The sequence below is a fragment of the Podarcis gaigeae genome (assembly GCF_964106915.1).
Source record: "Podarcis gaigeae genome assembly, chromosome: Z".
In the NCBI taxonomy this organism is placed as follows: Eukaryota; Metazoa; Chordata; class Lepidosauria; order Squamata; family Lacertidae; genus Podarcis; species Podarcis gaigeae.
This window is the reverse complement of record NC_139691.1, coordinates 20,795,865-20,812,742: the sequence shown is the minus strand read 5'-3', so window position 1 is coordinate 20,812,742 and position 16,878 is coordinate 20,795,865. Positions and strand designations below refer to the sequence as shown.

Genomic DNA, 16,878 nt, shown 5'->3' with positions numbered 1-16,878 from the left:
AGGGCCGAGTTTGCCTATGCCTGCAGAGGATCCGTGGCACGACTTGCATAGCAAAAACTACAACAGAAATACCAAAAAATTCAAAGGTAGGTGGTCCATAGCTTGCCTTTTGAAAAACGGAGTCCACAGTACTTAGCTGATTTGGAACCACTGACACAGAGGATTTAAAATTTTATTTTTAAACAGTTCCTTCACCATATACGTATTATACCACACACTGGTTCCTGGACTACACTCAAAGCTTGCAGGAAATGCCTGCAGAGCAATATTACCGTATTTTTTGTCCCATAGGACGCACCTAGTTTTTTTTTGGGGGGGGAAATAAAGGGAAAAAAATTCCCCTTTATTCCCCCCCCAAACCAGGTCGGGGAAACCAAACCAGGTCGTGGAACAGCGGTATGGCGGTGCTCCGCCTCCCTGCTGTCCCCCGAGCTTGTGGGGCTGGCACTGGGGAGAAGCGCGCTTCTCCCCAGCGCCAGCCTCCAAACCAGGTAGAGGAACAGCGGGATGGCGGTGCTGCGCCTCCCCGCTGTCCCCCGAGCTTGTGGGGCTGGCCGATGTCTGCCCGAAGGGCGGGGCGCTCTGCTTCAGCGCGCTCCATGCAGCAGGCTGCTATCCGCAGCTTAGGGAGCCCTGCGGGAACTCCCGCAGACTCCCCAGGCTTGCTGATAGCTTCCTGAAGCCTGGAGAGGGGTTGGTGCGCACCGACCCCTCTCGCTCTCCAAGCTTCAGCGAAAGCCTGTATTCGCCCCATAGGACGCACACAAGATTTCCCCTTCATTTTTGGAGGGGGAAAAGTGCGTCCTCTTGGGCGAAAAAACACGGTATTTATGGAGCCTCCTTGGGGAAGCTGTGATGGCCTGAAATAATCTTTAAAGAAGACTCTGGACTTGGTTCCATCCTGGCTCCTGCTTTTCTAGGCTCAGGGCAAGGATTCTCTCTATGTTACAGCTGCCTCGACCACCTGAAAAACAATTTCTTAATTTTAAGTGAGTGCACAAGATGGCGCCATTGAGCTTTGAGTGCCATTGAGTGCCTCCTATGTCTGATTTGCCAGGGCTTCAGGAGTAATGGTGTTTTCTCCCCCCCCCCCCCCCCTGCTGTTCAGGTATTACAGTCGAAGGCGTCTATCGAACTGTTGGGAGCAACATCCAGGTGCAGAAGCTCCTGAATGCCTTCTTTGGTAAGAAACAACGGTTCGTTGCCAACTGGGCTTTATTTCTGTGGAATCATGGGGATTCTGATTTGCAATTTACTAAATCAAACCAAGTTTCCCCATAAAACTATTATATGCAATGGACCAAATTTTCTCAATCCATTCAGGTATGGTAGGAGATATGTTCCCCTTCCCCAATTCTTGGCTCTTATGATCCTAGCAGAAGCTATATGGTTAAACACTATTTGCCGATCATATTCTGGAATATCATCTTTTAGATAACCAAGCAGAATTATTTTAGCTTTCAAGGGAATACGATATCCTGACATATCAGAGATACCAGCTTGAATGGATTTCCAGAATATTTCTATTTGAGTACAGTTCCAAAAGATGTGTATGTAATCTGCTTTATTTGATCCACATCTGCCTAACCTGTATATTAAAATTTATAAGATCTAACTTTAATTGAGTCTACATCTCCTGTATCGGACAGGCTGTGCCACAGAATCATAGAATTGTAGAGTTAGAACAGACCTTGAGGCACATCTAGTCCAATGCGGGAATCTAAACTAAAGCATCCATGGCAGGTTGCCATCCAACCTCTGCTTAAAAATCTCCAGTGAAGAAGAGTCCACCACCTTCCAAGGGAGTCTATTCCACTGTCAAACAGCTCTTACCCTTAGAAAGTTCTTCCTGAAGTTTAGCTGGAATCTCCTTTCTTGTAACTTGAAGCCATTGGTTCAGATCCTAGCCTTCCGGAGCAGGAGAAAGCAAGCTTGCTCTATCTTCCATGGGACAGCCCTTTAGATATTTGAAGATGGCTATCATAGCTCCTCTCAGTCTCTTTTCTTCCTGGCTAAACATACACAACTCCCTCAATTGTTCTTCGTAAAGCTTGGTTTCCAGGCCCCCTAATCATCTTGGTCGCCATCCTCTGCACATGTTCCAGCCTGTCAAGTGTCATTATTTTTTTTATCATACTTTTATTGTGCTAGCTGAAGGCCATGACACCATCCTTAACATCAGCAGACACGAAATATACTGTAAAACCACAACCAAAACTGGCAAAAACCTTGTTACAGGGACAGTTAAAAGAGAGAGGAGTTGCCTATGTATCGTATAAGTTAGATCCCTGAGTCCCCTTTACAATTAATGGCTAATTCATCCAAATTCATCACTCTAATCTCCCTAGCTGCCAGAGCATAGAGAGCAAATTGCTAAAGTCATCAGCAACATTCTGCAGCCACTTCTTTCTCTCTGCCATAGTTAGGTTGATTTCCTGCGCAAACAAGGGTTTCATAAATCGATTTGTTGGTTCTGCACAAAGCCAGCACTGTGTTGTAGATAATAAGATATATATTCCACATACAGTTGCCTGCAAAATCAGAGTCTTCCTTCATAAGGGACCTTATTATATTGTCCATCCAGGGCCACTGTAAGCATTGCCTGGAAGTGCAGCTCTGTGAAGGCCGCTCTTAGCGAGGCGGACAGAATTGCGCCGTTTTAATAAGTGGATACTGTGGCAAACATTTGGAGGAAATAATTGACTGCAAGTCTCTCCCTACTTCGTTCCAATAGAGCCAGTTCCTTATATGTCTCTTGTCACTGCTCAAAGACGCTTGCAGTTCCTGTAAGTGGCAGTGGGCTAGGCAGTGCTGGATACCACCTTCCAAGCAGTTAGTATATTCCAGTTCTTTATAACACAGTCTCTCATCTAGTAGGAGCTCAGTTTTTTCAAATAGTTTAGGCAGATGTAATCAGCTTTAGCCCTCATTGCAGTCATGCCAAGTTCCGATTCAGCTTGTCAATATCCTACTCCAGGTGTGGTCTGACCAAGGTAGAATAGTGTTTCCCAACCTTGTGCCTCCAGATGTTTTTGGCCTACAACTCCCATCATCCCTAGCTAGCAAGACCAGTGGTCAGGGATGATGGGAGTTGTAGGCCAAAAACATCTGGAGGCACAAGGTTGGGAAACACTGGAATAGAGCAATACTATGACTTCCCTTGTTGGGACGTGGGTGGCGCTGTGGGTAAAACCTCAGTGCCTAGGACTTGCCGATCGCATGGTCGGCGGTTTGAATCCCTGCGGCGGGGTGAGCTCCCGTCTTTCGGTCCCAGCTCCTGCCCACCTAGCAGTTCGAAAGCACCCCTAAGTGCAAGTAGATAAATAGGTACCGCTTTCTAGCGGGAAGGTAAATGGCGTTTCCGTGTGCTGCGCTGGTGCTGGCTCACCAGAGCAGCTTCGTCACGCTGGCCATGTGACCCGGAAGTGTCTCCGGACAGCGCTGGCCCCCGGCCTCTTAAGTGAGATGGGTGCACAACCCTAGAGTCGGACACGACTGGCCCGTACGGGCAGGGGTACCTTTACCTTTACCTTTATGACTTCCCTTGATCTGGACATCATCATCATCAATAACAACAACAACAACAACAATAATAAAATAAGTTTATTATTTATACCCGCCCATCTAGTTGGGTTTCCTCAGCCACTCTGGGCAGCTTCCAACAAAAGATTAAAAATACATTAACACATCAGTCATTAAAAACTTCCCCAAACAGGGCCGTCTTCAGATGTCAACCAGACTTCTGTTGATGCAGCCTAGAATAGCATTAGCTCTTTTTTGTTGCTGCATCTCACTGTTGACTCACATTAAGCTTGTGGTCTATTAAAACCCCTAGATTCTTTCACATGTGCTACTGCCAAGTCAGGTATTCCCATCTCACATTTGTGCAGCTGGTTAATTCTGCCTAAGTGCAGAAGCTTACCTTTGTTCCTGTTGAAATTCACTGTGTTATTTTGGGCCCAGTTCTCCAATCTGTTACGGTCATCTTGAATCTTGTATCATCCCATATGAACCTGCCTGGGTTTTGAGATCTTCAGGGGAGTCCCTTCTATCAGTCTGGCCACCCTCACAGGCCTGCTTGGTGGGGGAACAGGACAGGGCCTTCTCGGTGGCTGCTCCCAAGCGTAGTTCAGCAGTGGAACAATAAATCATCTGAGGCCAGTTAAGTGAACTCTTTATTCAATGAAACAATCCACAGCTCCAGCCCGGTGGTCTCAGCAACTCTTTCTAGGAGGTCTTGCCCCAATGAAGCGTTTGCAAGGACTGCCTTCCCAGTGCCCAGTAGGACTTCTCCTCTCCAGAGTCTTTCCCATGCAGTCTCAGGCTGTGTCTTCACACAACCACTCTCTGCTCTGTCTGTTTCGTTTGTGAGTTTTAGGAAACTGGGGGTGGGGAGGGGAGGGGAGGTGGTTACAGCAGGAGGGAGTGACTCCCTTGCTTCTCCTGGATCCACTCCTCTCCAGCCCCTGCTTCTGCCTCGGAATATGAACTGTTCTCTGCTGCAGCATGACCCTGCTCACCAAACCCTGTTGCCTCTTCTGACACCTCCTCCAAGTCTGCTCCTTCTCTCTCTGACCACTCATCATTGTCCTATCACCAATCCCCTGGCTCTGAGCCTTCTACCCCTGGGGGTACCCTAGCAGGTTCCCCGGCTAGTGCCTCCTAGCGCTTCTCTGCATCCAGCCAGTCCATGACATAGAGGGCCTGCCCAATAAGGATTGTAAGGATTCACATTGTACTCTGAACTTTGCTACCATGGTGGTTTAAGGATGATTTTCATACTGCTGTAATTTCCTGTTGCTTGTGCAGTTGTGTGGTGTAGCAGTTAGATTGTCTTGACAGAACATGGGAAAGACCATGGTTCAAATCCTCCCACTCAGCCATAAAACTCCCTGTGTATGACCCTGGTGGCCAGTCATTGCCTCTCAGCCTAACCTACCTCACTAGGTTGTTGTGGTATTGAGGAAGGGGAGAGCCATGTATGCCACCTTGAGCTCCTTGGAGAAAAAGGTGGGATATAAATGCAACAAATATTTATTAATTTAGGGGCCTTGATGCACAAGAGAATTGGGTCTTTACAGCATCTCTTCTCCCTGTTGATCTGCTAGTCAGAGGACTCTTTTTCGGATCTTGTGTTTCATTGGCATTCCCCAAAACTCTACAGACCTCTTCAGCTGTAAGGTGGCTCAGTCATAACCTGACCAAATTTGGAAAGGGAAGAAGAGACATTGCTTTGAATTATGCCTGTCTTCGCGTTTGGTCTGAATATGTGCAGAGGGATAAATGTTCAGCCTACAATCTTTGGAACAGAGAGAGATTGAAAGAGAGAAAGGATGCATTTGGTACCCTCCACTTCAGTCAAAAAGGCTTCCAGAGTTGCTTAGAAACACTCAAAGCAAGACTGCCCAAAGCTTATGATCTCTGTATTAAACACACACACACACACACACACACACACACAAAAATCCAAATTCAGGCATCCATTTTGAACAGTTGTTCCTATAGCCCATCTGGCACAGTTCAGGGGTAGGAGGTGCTTCGTGGAGCACCAGGAAAATGGAGAAATGCAAAAGGTGGAGTTTGGTCAAGTTCAGAATACTTGAAAAGTACAAATGGGGACTTGGGGTGGGGATGCAGCTAATGGTTCACAACTGCTGTAGGTTTTGGAAGAAAGGGCAGCTGTAGACTTCACCCCCAAAGGCGCATACCTGCATGGTCTCCTGAGACAGACAGATGCCAACAACTAGGGGCAGGAGAGCAGAAAGAGGGAGTTTTTGGAAATGTGAATATTTCATACATAACAATAGATAAATGTACGTTAGACTGGGAATTAATATAATGAAGCTGCACATATCACAACTGTAATAATGGTAGAATCAACAGCAGGAAAACAACAGAGGTTAAGAAGCAGAGGTGGATACATTTACAGAGATTGATGCAGGTTATTTTGCTTTACACGCCCAGCAAATAATCTGCTAGAGATTTTGGAAAGTGCCTTGTCTGTCTGCCAGGTCTTTGAGTGTTCGGACACCTTTCCTGGATATCATTGCCCAATTTGACATCCAATTCAGGTCAGATACAATTATGTACTTCTTGATGTAGCACATAGGTAAACAGTGGAACTCGCTCCCATGTGGAGCGGTGATGGCTCCCAACTTGGACGGCTTTAAAAGAGGATTTGACCAATTCATAGAGGAAAAGGAGGCAATGCTCTTTCTCCAAAGCCAGACTGAGTAAAGTGTCTGAATATTAATTGGTGGAAACCATTGGTGGAAACATTGGTCACTGTGAGAACAGGAGGCTAGACTAGATAGGCCACTGGCCTGGTCCAGTAGCTGGGCTCTTCTGATGCTCTTATGGAACCTCCAGACCCAGAGGCAGTCTATCTGGATTCTTGGGTCAATAGGGACCATTTGGCCACAGTGAACACAGGAACCTAACCCGGATGGGTTGTTGGCCTGATCCAGCAGGCTCTTACACTGTGAGGAGGGCTTGGGCTTAGAAAAAGTAAATCATGGCGCCACTCTTTCAAGATCTTAGTGGGTGGCTTTGCATGAAGGCTGGAGGGGACTTGGTCTGCCAACTCTTTCCCATTACATCATTGTGGAAGCCAGGTGGTTGGTTGGAGTCAGGGCCAGCTGGCTGCTATGATGGTGTTAATATCGACACTTTCTAAGAAATAAATCTCTCGGCTCCCCGTCACTTTCTGAGCAGGTCCTTTTTATTGCCAATCAGCAAAGTGCCTTCTGATTCCTGTAAGAGCCCTACTTCCTTGGCTGCCCTTTTTTTTTTTTGTTTCAAAACACTTGGCTGTGCTCTCCCTTGCTGTTGTTATATTGGATTCCTGCAGAGTCTTGAGTTGTACAAGGCAGGGTCACACTCTCCGATGATTAATTACATGGGACAAAGTGTGTTTGATGGCTGTTAAAAGTCCTCCTGCCTTTCCTCTGGGCAAATAGCTCCGTGTGCTTTCTATCAAGAGACCCTGCTGGGGTTTATTAAATGTGCTTTGGTTTGGTTGTCCAGTTTGCTACTGCTGCTGCTTCTGGCACCATCAATCCCACTTGACACTAACAAAACATAGAGCTGCAATGGATTAGAAATTCTAGGTGCAAATTCTAGTGTGGCCACTGGGAACCCCCAGACTGGATTACTGCAATGCACTTTGTGTAGGACTGCCCTTGGGCCTGTTTCAGAAGCTCCAGCTGGTGCAGAGCACTGCAACCAGATTGCTGATGGGAGCTTCTGGCTGAGGGCATGCGACACCATTGTTAAAACAGCCGCACTGCACTGCCCATCTACTACCAAGCCAGGTTGCATTGATTTACAAAGCCCTGAACAACCTAGGTCCAGGGTAAACTTCACCTGAACCTTATAGTATCCCAACTTGATCACTGAGATCATCTGGAAGAACATCGTTGGTTGTTCGCCAAGTTGGCGAGGCTCATTTGGTGACAGTGAGAAGCCAAGCCTTTAGTGTCATGGGCCCAGTCCTGTGGAACTCTCTGCCACTGGAGATTCAGCAGGTACTTTCTGCTTCAACTTTTTAACCACCTGCTGAAAACTTCTATTCCACCAGCTGTGTGCAGAATCCAGAGTGGAGTCTCTTTAGGTGACTGAATGGTGTCTTGTATACCTCCTTCCAGAAACCCCTGGTGCCAAATGTATTACTTTCCTTTCCTTTGGACCACATCAGGGGGTCTTGTTGTCTGGGCAGCCCAGGACCTCCATACACACTGCACAGGCTTGCACCCCAGAGAGGTGACTTTGGTGCTGCAAATGCAGCAAAAGCAATAGAGGAGGCAGCAGTTATGAGTTATAAGCTCAACCTGATGGGCATAAGATACAAGCAGAAAGTGTGGCCTCAAATCAACACTGTCAGAACAGTCATACCTGAACTTTGTGAATGTTTCTCTGATTCCATTGAACAAGCTCTACTGAGCTGACAGCGTCAAAGCAAGGTGGAGCTGCATCAAAGAGGCAACCTACGACACAGGCAATCAAAGAGAACAACAGATCCACGACTGGTTTGAGGCCGGCATAAAAGACACGGAGCCTTGTTATTGCTGCAAAAGTCTTTTGTGAGCTACCCTGTTGAAAGATGCTTTCTACACTGAGAAAGTGATACCCAGTGAGTTGCCAGACAATGTGCCAACGACTAAAGCTGCCTTGGAGTGTTCAACTCACTGCTGACAGTGGCAGCACTCACCAAATATATGAAGGCTTGAACAAAGCCTTTGGACCAACAATCAAGAAAACACTTCCCTCGTCTTGCAGGAGAGACTGAAGCCAATAGCAATGAAGGCAATGAAGAATACATCCTTTCACATTGGGTTACCAGCATTTGTTTTTAACTTCTTTCCTTTAAATTTCTTATGCTTCCCTTGTATGTTTTTATCTTATTTTTACTGTTGTAAACTGCCCTGATATATTATTGTAATACGGTGGGATCTAAATATTTTTTATAAATAAGTAAGTAAGTAAATAAATAAATAACCCAGGGTGGTGGTAGTGGAGAGATGCACCTGTCCTTTGGAGAGACCCAGGTAGCTCCGCTGCTCACACTTTTGAGCCATTCTTCCCCCCATCCCCAGTGGAAATTTGGGGGTGCCACTTTCTCCATTAAATACTGTCTTTTGCACTTCCACAAAAATGTTGTGGTCGCTTGGACGAATCTCATCACGGGGACCGTGTTCTGGATATTCTCTGTGCTTCCCCCTTGGCCTTCTTTCAATACCAAAAAGGAATTCATTTCTCATTGGGAACAATAAAATGAAAATAACAAGGAGAGCAAATTTCAAGTGGAACACCAGGGGAAGATGGTGTAACACTGTGGTTTTCTCAGACTGGTGAGCCTGAAATGTTTTAATTGCTTCCCTTCACAGAACAAGAAGTTACAAACAGTGGTTTCCTGGTCTGTTTTCTAAACCTTTTATATATTTTTTGCCTCTTCTCTTTTCCTCTATCCAGACCCGAAGTGCCCAGGGGATGTGGACTTCCAAAATAGTGACTGGGACATCAAGACAATTACAAGCTCACTGAAGTTCTACCTCAGGTAGGTTCTTCTTTCTCAGTTTCTGCTTTCTAAAATATCTGACCTTTATCTAGCTAATCTGCACAGAGTGGGTGGACAGAGGGCATGGAGCTGGTTAAAAACAGCTTTCCTGTGTTTCACTGAACTTGTCTTATCCTGTGAGCACTTCCTTAGACGGCTGCTCCATTTGCCCAATTCTCTCCACTCAAGGTGTCTGTGGAAATCTTTCCCAGCTATGCTCACCTGAAGCCGAGGAAGTGACCGAGGTCCTTCTGCATGCAGAAAAGGAGCTCTTCCACTGAGCTATGTCCCTGTCCATGAAACAAGGAAACTTCAACTCATATCACCAGGGCCTTGGACATAGAGTGGTCTTGATGGAATTTATTGAGATTTTTTAAAACAACAACAACATACAAATTGTTCCAGATTGAGTAGAGCACAGCTGTGCCTCCCTGTTTCCTATGGAACCTATGCATTGAACTCTCTCTTTCTCCCCCCCCCCCCACAGGAATCTCTCTGAACCTGTCATGACGTATAAGCTTCACAAAGAATTGATCTTAGCTGCCAGTAAGTGCCTGGGAGCAGGGGGGTGGTGAGCTGCTATTAAGAGTAGTTTTCTGAAGGGTGTGAGCTCATTTGCCTGATGAGGACAAGGTTCTATTCTCTGGAATGTTAGATCTGTGCTAAGCGCTTTGGAAGAACCACTTTCTCATGTTCTGTAAAGGAGGTGATAGCACATAGAAAACAGGGATATGTGCCTCCTCTCCTCTCATACAAACCAAGGCAGATCCTACTACTTACCTCCCAAAATGGATATTTCCTCCTCCTCCCAACTGCCCCCCCCAATTTCTTTTTTGTATTGTGTATGCCTACTAAGGAAGATAATAATGCACCAAAATTTGAAACAGCAACAGTTTATTGCATGTGTATCCAAAATTGGATTAAAACTATTGAGTTTAATTCACCAAAATTGATGGACTTGATCATGTGTTACCTGCTTTTCAAAGTCTAATAGTCAATAGACCTCCGGTGCTTCCCCTGCTGCCCCCTTGCAGGACTACCCACTTTCCTGAGAACCACTGAGCTAGGGCAAGAACAGCAAATCTCACTTGAGGACGTCATGTCCAATGTCCCCCCCCCCTTTTAATTGATTGCTCCATGGACAATCAAAGCAGCACGGTTAATTAACTCTGAAACCTTTCAATTAGGTCGACAGTCCAAATTTGCACAGTATTGTATTACTAGGCCCGGACAACAATTTAATTAAATGAGTGGATAAATCAAGAATCTGGTCATCTTGATTGAACTCCTGCTGGCTGTAATGAGTTCCCTGGTGCTTCCTGTTTTCGGCATCCAACCTCCTCTCCCTGTTTCTCTGTGAATGGTTTCGCGGGTTTGCAAGCTAGCTTGAAGCACAGGCTTCCTTAAGCAAGTGCAAGAGAGCCTTCACAACTTACCCTCTCGCATCCTATCCCACGGGTTGAATTAATACAATTTATCTTTGCTTGGTCAGTGAAATGTGTGTAAAATCACATAGCGATATTAAAAATGATTGCCAAGTACTTGCAAAGTAATATTAATATTTGTTAATTAATTAATTAATTAATTAATTAATTAATTATCATCGCCTGACATTTGCAGAAGATAAAATTAAAATTCCTTGGTTTTCTGAAAGCCATTTATGTGCTTCTTCATTAAACGTAGACTTAACAAGCTAAATGTTATCCAATTAATAGCAGGTTGTAATCCCTCACACTCAAGAACATATTTTAAAAAACCCCACACTGAAGAAATTTGCAAAAATTAAGCTTCGCACTGTAGTATCTCAGGGTCAGTCTCTATCATTGGGCTCACAAGAGCCCAGCTGATCTGGAGCAGAGGTGTAAAGCAGCACAGACTTGCCACAGGTGGTGAAAGGTTGCATTCTGTGCTGAGCTGGGGCAAGTGGAGATCAATGGCCTGGAGCTCTGGGCTTGATTGAAAGACAGAGAGATGTCTAGCCAAGGAGAATCTGCACCCCCTCCAGTTGCACCACCCCCCAGTTGACATATAATGTGAGCCCCATGCTGCCATACAGACAAAATAGCATGGAATCATAGAGTTGGAAGGGACCCAAAGAGTCATCTAGTCCAACCCTCTGCAATGCAAGAATCTCAGCTAGATCATACATGACAGCTTAAAAACCTCCACTATCTCTCACAGGAGTCTGTTCCACTGTCAAAACAGCTCTTACTGTCAGAAGATTCTCCTTGGCTCAACAATGGCCAATCGCAGAGGCATCTTGGAGGCCTGTTATCACTCAGCAGGGAGGCTCCAACCTCTGCACCTTGGCTGCGAAGGTGCTTTGGGGACAGAGCCAGGACCCTGAGAGAGGACAGTTTCAGTCAATCAATCAATCCCTCTAACCTCCACCAGTTTTAGACTACAACGCCCATCAACCCAGTGTTATGTGGCTGTGCTAGCTGTGGCTGATGGGAGTTGTAGTCCAAAGCAGCTGGAGAGCATGGTGTGTATGTGGAGACTCAGAGCTGCATGGGAAAATGCATGCAAAGATTCCTTTGGAAAGGAATCACAACACTCATTCAGTCCAGCCCCTGGAGGTGCTGGAATCATAGCTAAAGAAACTCTGACAGTTGGCCACCCATCCTCTGCTTAAAAACATCCAAGGAAGGAGAGTCCACCACCTCCCAAGGGAGACAGTTCCACCGTTGAAATGGCTCTTACAGTCAGAAGGTTCTTCCTAATGTTTAGTCAAAATTTCCTTTCCAAACCATTGGTTTGAATCCAGCCTTCCGAAGCAGCAGAAGACAAGCTTGCTCCATCTTTCATGGGACAGCCCTTCAGATATTTGAAGATGGTTCTCATCTCACCCCTCAGTCTCTTCCAGGCTAAACAAACAAGGAGGGGGAAACTATATTGAAAATTTACCTGGGCCATCAACAATTCCCTCTGACTTCTCTGTTCTTCCCAGTTCTTTTTCAAATGCTATGAGCTGTGTCTAAATAAGAAACTGCCTGTGTTTTCTGCACAAAATCCTCCCTGCCCTCAGCAAGATTTTAGCAAAATCAGTATTGTGACACTGATTTTCATCGCAGCCAAGAGCAGCTGTTGCTCGTTGCAGTTAATATTTTTTATTATTTAATACAATTTGTACACTACTTGGGTTCCTTCCCCCTAAATGCACCTCAAAGCAGTTTACAAAAAAGATAAAATAGTAAAATTACCAATAAGAAAATTTCAACAGGTAAAAGTAAAATAATAATAATAAATTCAACAAAAATAATTTTAAGACTTCCCAAAATGTGAAAAGACGAAAAACAGATTAGAACTCACCCCAGCTTTGTAAACATCTAGGTAGAGTTGCCAAAATAAAAATGTTTTAACAGGTGGCGCCTGCCTCATGTCAGTAGATGCTACCACACTAAAAGATTGAGTTAGTTCGCACGCTTTTTGTTTTGAAAGCAGCAACCCTGGGGGAGCCTGAATCACAATCTGGAAGTGATGAGAGACAGTGTAACTCCCACAATTGACGTGTCCTGTTTAAACACACACACAGCAGCTGCTGTTTGCACCAGAAGCGAAGCCTCTGTGTATTTACCTCAAACTGAAAATCTGATTATTTTTTCCTTCCTAGAGTCTGACAACCTGGATTATAGGCTGGGAGCGATCCATTCCCTTGTCTATAAACTCCCTGACAAAAACCGAGAGATGCTAGAAATGATCATCAGGCACCTGGTCCAGTAAGTTGGCGTTTCTATGCAAGATTCCTACTGTAAAGCAGGGGGGTTGGCAGCTGGCGGACTTCTGCTCAACTGTGCCCTGGGCCTGATTCCAGAAGCTCCCTGCAAGTGATCAGGACTCCAGCAAGAGTGATCTATACAAGGGGGTGGGGAGAGAGAAGGAAGGGGTTGGACACAGTGGCTGTTGTTGTTTTTTTGTCTCTGGACACACCCACTGCCAGCATTAGGCTCAATACACAGTTGACATGTGACTTCTGTCAGAGTTGCCTTCCACAGAAGGGTTGCTTGTCAGGATTTTGCCTTCATGGTATGTATGTGTGGTGCAGTGTGGATTGAACTATAGACCCAACAGAGTCTTGGCTATTGGTGATGGACTAACACATCCTCTCTTCTTCGGGGTTGCCCATGATGGGTACATAACGCCAGCTTGCCCCGACAGCCCTGGTTACCAATTAGTTTCCAGTTCAGAGTGCTGGGTGTGACCTATAAAGCCTTAAACGGCTCAGGACCCAAATACCCCAAGGGCTGCCTCTCTCCATATGAACTGACCCAAACCCTGCAGTCATCACCTGAGGCCCTCCTTCATGTTCCTCCTCTGCAAGGGTTCTGGAGGGTGGTAACACAAGAACGGGGCCCTTTCAGTGGTGGCACCCCACTTGTGGTATTCTCTCCCCAGGAAGATTGCCGGTGGCAGCAGACTTTTGTCAGGCCTCTGGCTTTTAATTATCTGTGGCAGGTGTGCAGGTGTGTTTGCGTTTCAATCCAGTTTTTAAAAATGTGAAGATGTTTTAGATTTTGTTTTTCATGAATGCAGTATTTATTGTTGTAAGCCACTTTGAGTTACTTATATAAAATAAAAAACCAATAAGTTTAGTAAATAATAATAATCTAGAAATGGGAGGCTGTTGCAATTCTGATACGGCAAGAAGGATGTTTGAGAACAAGCCTTGGCTTTCAGAGCAAAAGGGTTTGATTATTTCCAGACCTCAGGAAAATCAGTTTTAGAAATGTGATTTTTTTCTTCTTCTTCTCCAACAAAGCACCACTCTTAAGTGCTTGTCAGAGGAAAATATGTCTGGTTTTGGCAATTTGAAATTGTGCAATTGCTGGGTGTGATGTAGATTATAATCTCCAGCCTTTTCCTCTTTCTGGTTTCAGTCTTCTGGCATAGATTTTGTTGCAGGCTCCATTGGCCCCAAAGATTTGTTGAAATCCTCCTCCTCATCCCATATTTTATTGGTTTTGTTAGGACTTACAGACATGGCAAAAAGAAAGAAAACAAAGAATGAAAAATAAAGATAATAAAGCAGTGGTTCCCAAACATTTCAGGCCCCCTTGGTTCCATAAACTCACACCAAATGCCCCCCCTATAAAAAGCATCATTAAAAATAGTGATTTGCACGACCCACTAGAGAAGATAATAATGCAAATAAGAAGAGGAAGAAGAGTAACAATTGATTGCACATTTATTCAAAACTCAATGAATACTATTTAGTTTAATTAATAACACGGTCTTGAAAGACCTACATTGGCCCCCAGTACGTTTCTGAGCACAATTCAAAGTGTTGGTGCTGACCTTTAAAGCCCTAAATGGCCTCGGTCCTGTATATATACCTGAAGGAGCGTTTCCACCCCCAACATTCTGCCCGGACACTGAGGTCTACGCTGAGAGCCTTCTGGCGGTTGACTCGCTGTGAGAAGCCAAGTTATAGGGAACCCGGCAGAGGGCCTTCTCAGTAGTGGCACCCACCCTGTGGAACACCCTCCCGCCAGAGGTCAAAGAGAAAAACTACCAGACTTTTAGAAGACATCTGAAGGCAGCCCTGTTTAGGGAAGCTTTTAATGTTTAATAGACTATTGTATTTTAATATTGTGTTGGAAGACAGCCAGAGTGGCTGGGGAAACCCAGCCAGATGGGTGGGGTATAAATAATTATTATTATTATTATTATTATTATTATTATTATTATTATTATTATTATTATGGTTCTACAAAGCCTTAGAACAACCAGGAATTTGCATATACTTCCATAGAGCCAAAAAAGCCTGTCTTTCAAGCTCTGCCCTGCCCTTAATTATTTTAAGTTTACGAGATATGTTTCAAGGAGGGCAATTTGCCAAACCCCAGAGTACCAGCAATCCAAATGACTAAGACAGAAGGACTTTCAGCATTGGGCAATAGAGCCCTGGGCTGCTATTTTCAAGTCCCATTCTGTTTCTGCAAACAGGTTCAAGAGCGCCAGGTGGAAAGATGATGCACTTAGCTCAGGCTCCCGGGCTGGATCAGGCCCGCCAGGGTCCTAAATCTGGCCTGCCCTGCTGCTACTGGCTCTCTGGCTTCTGGCTCGCCACCACTACCAGCAACAAGCTAGTGCACGTGGTGAGCACTACAGACACAGCCAACTCATGGTGCTGAAAAGGGGGGCAAGGAGACATGCTAAGAGCATGCAGGGGAGAGAGCGCTCCCCATGAGGCAGGCGGCGAGCGGAGTGCTGCGGGGGTCTGAGGTGGTCCAAGGTGGAGCGATAAATGATGCAGTCAGGAGGCATTGCGCCCAGGCAGCAGGCAGCACCACCGCTGGGGTCGCTCGCGGCTCAGTCACTGCCCCTCGGGGTCTCCTGCTCGCCACCTGCCTCATGGGGAGCACGTGCTCCCCTGCGCATGGTGGGTTCTCTCAGTGTGTCTCCTTGTCCCCCTTTTTGGTGCAAAAGAGGCATGTTCAACTATGGGGGTGGATCTCATAGCGGAGGGATCTGCCTTGTGGGTTGGGGGGATTACCTAGGGGAGCTCTAAGACACAAGGAGGTGGCAGGGGCGGGCACTGCAGGTGTACTTCGAAAACCTGGCATCAGTGGATCAAGTCTATCAGTTTTGTTGAATTAATTAAGCTAAATCATTTTAATTGGGTTTTGCAATTAATCACTAATGTTTTGAATTTTATTGGGGAGGCAATTCTGCTGTGATGCTTTTCATAAGGCAGGGTGCACTGGGGATGAGTTTCTGGAACACAGGGTCCCAGGGCCCTCAAATGAGTTTGGGAGCCACTGAATTGTGATTTACCTGAGACATGTACCCCACATGGGTTTGACATTGCTGGCATTATTATTTTTTTGCCTCTCCCTTTGCTTTTTGCAAATTTATTAAACCACAGCCTCAAGCTGGTTTATGATCAAACCCATTAACATTTGCTTAAAGCATTGGCTTGAACTTTAAAGAAGCAATCAAAATTTCCAACATTACACAAAAGTATCAAAACTGCTCAAGCAAAAGTGCTTGTGTAAAGAAAAGAGAATTAATAACAGGTGGGAGCACAGCAGTAGACACCCACATATACATCTGAAGGATGTCAAATCTACTTTTTTTGCCAACTTTCTGAAGGTGCACCTGAAATGTCTGCAAGTTTCATTTTTAGAGTTTGCAAGAGTATGTTCTGCCTCCACCGTCAGAGCCAGTATGCCTCTGAATACCAATTACTGCGAATTGCTGGTGGGCAGAGTGATGCTGTGCTCATGTCCAGCTTGCAGGCTTCCCATTGGGACATCAGGTTGGATGTTCCCAATGTGGGAACAGGATGCTAGACTGGGTGGGCCATTGGCCTAATCCAGCAGGCTCTTCTTACGTTTTACCCCATCACACAAAATGAGCTGGAGAGGCTCATTTGATAACAATGGGCATCACTGGGCCAGTGCAGTGGAACACTGTGACTAGAGATTCAGTGGGCACCTTCTGTGCCAACTTTTAAAAGCCTGCTGAAAAGTTATATTCTGCCAGGTGTTTACAGGCAATTAAGAGGACATCCTTCCGCAATGGTTTACTGGTGTTTGTTTTTAACTTTTTTAATGCTTTTACTGTATGCTTTTATGTTTTTATTACTGTAAACTGCTTTAATATATTTCTGTTAATGAATAATAATGCAGAAGAATCCCATTATGATTCACCATAGGGGTGGAGTTGTTTGTTTGTTTGCTTGCTTGCCTTCTTGCTTGTTTACTTGAATAGCTATATACCACTAAATCACAAAATAGTTTAGAGCATTAAAAAGATAAAGACCAAACAAAAAATGTCACGAAAGAATAAAAACAAGCAAAAATAAATTAAAAACAGGC

The 16,878-nt window shown here is 45.2% G+C and overlaps 1 protein-coding gene across 2 annotated transcripts in view; it reads left to right on the top strand.

The window, feature by feature from the left end:
• OPHN1 (oligophrenin 1) overlaps nt 1–16,878 on the top strand; it is a 118,208-nt gene that overhangs the window by 68,966 nt on the left and 32,364 nt on the right. For both annotated transcript variants that reach the window (XM_083722166.1, XM_083722167.1), the window contains 4 exons: nt 1,109–1,183; nt 8,971–9,055; nt 9,543–9,601; nt 12,669–12,774. In XM_083722166.1, coding sequence (XP_083578292.1) covers nt 1,109–1,183; nt 8,971–9,055; nt 9,543–9,601; nt 12,669–12,774 — 325 coding nt within the window. The remainder of the gene's footprint in view (nt 1–1,108; nt 1,184–8,970; nt 9,056–9,542; nt 9,602–12,668; nt 12,775–16,878) is intronic.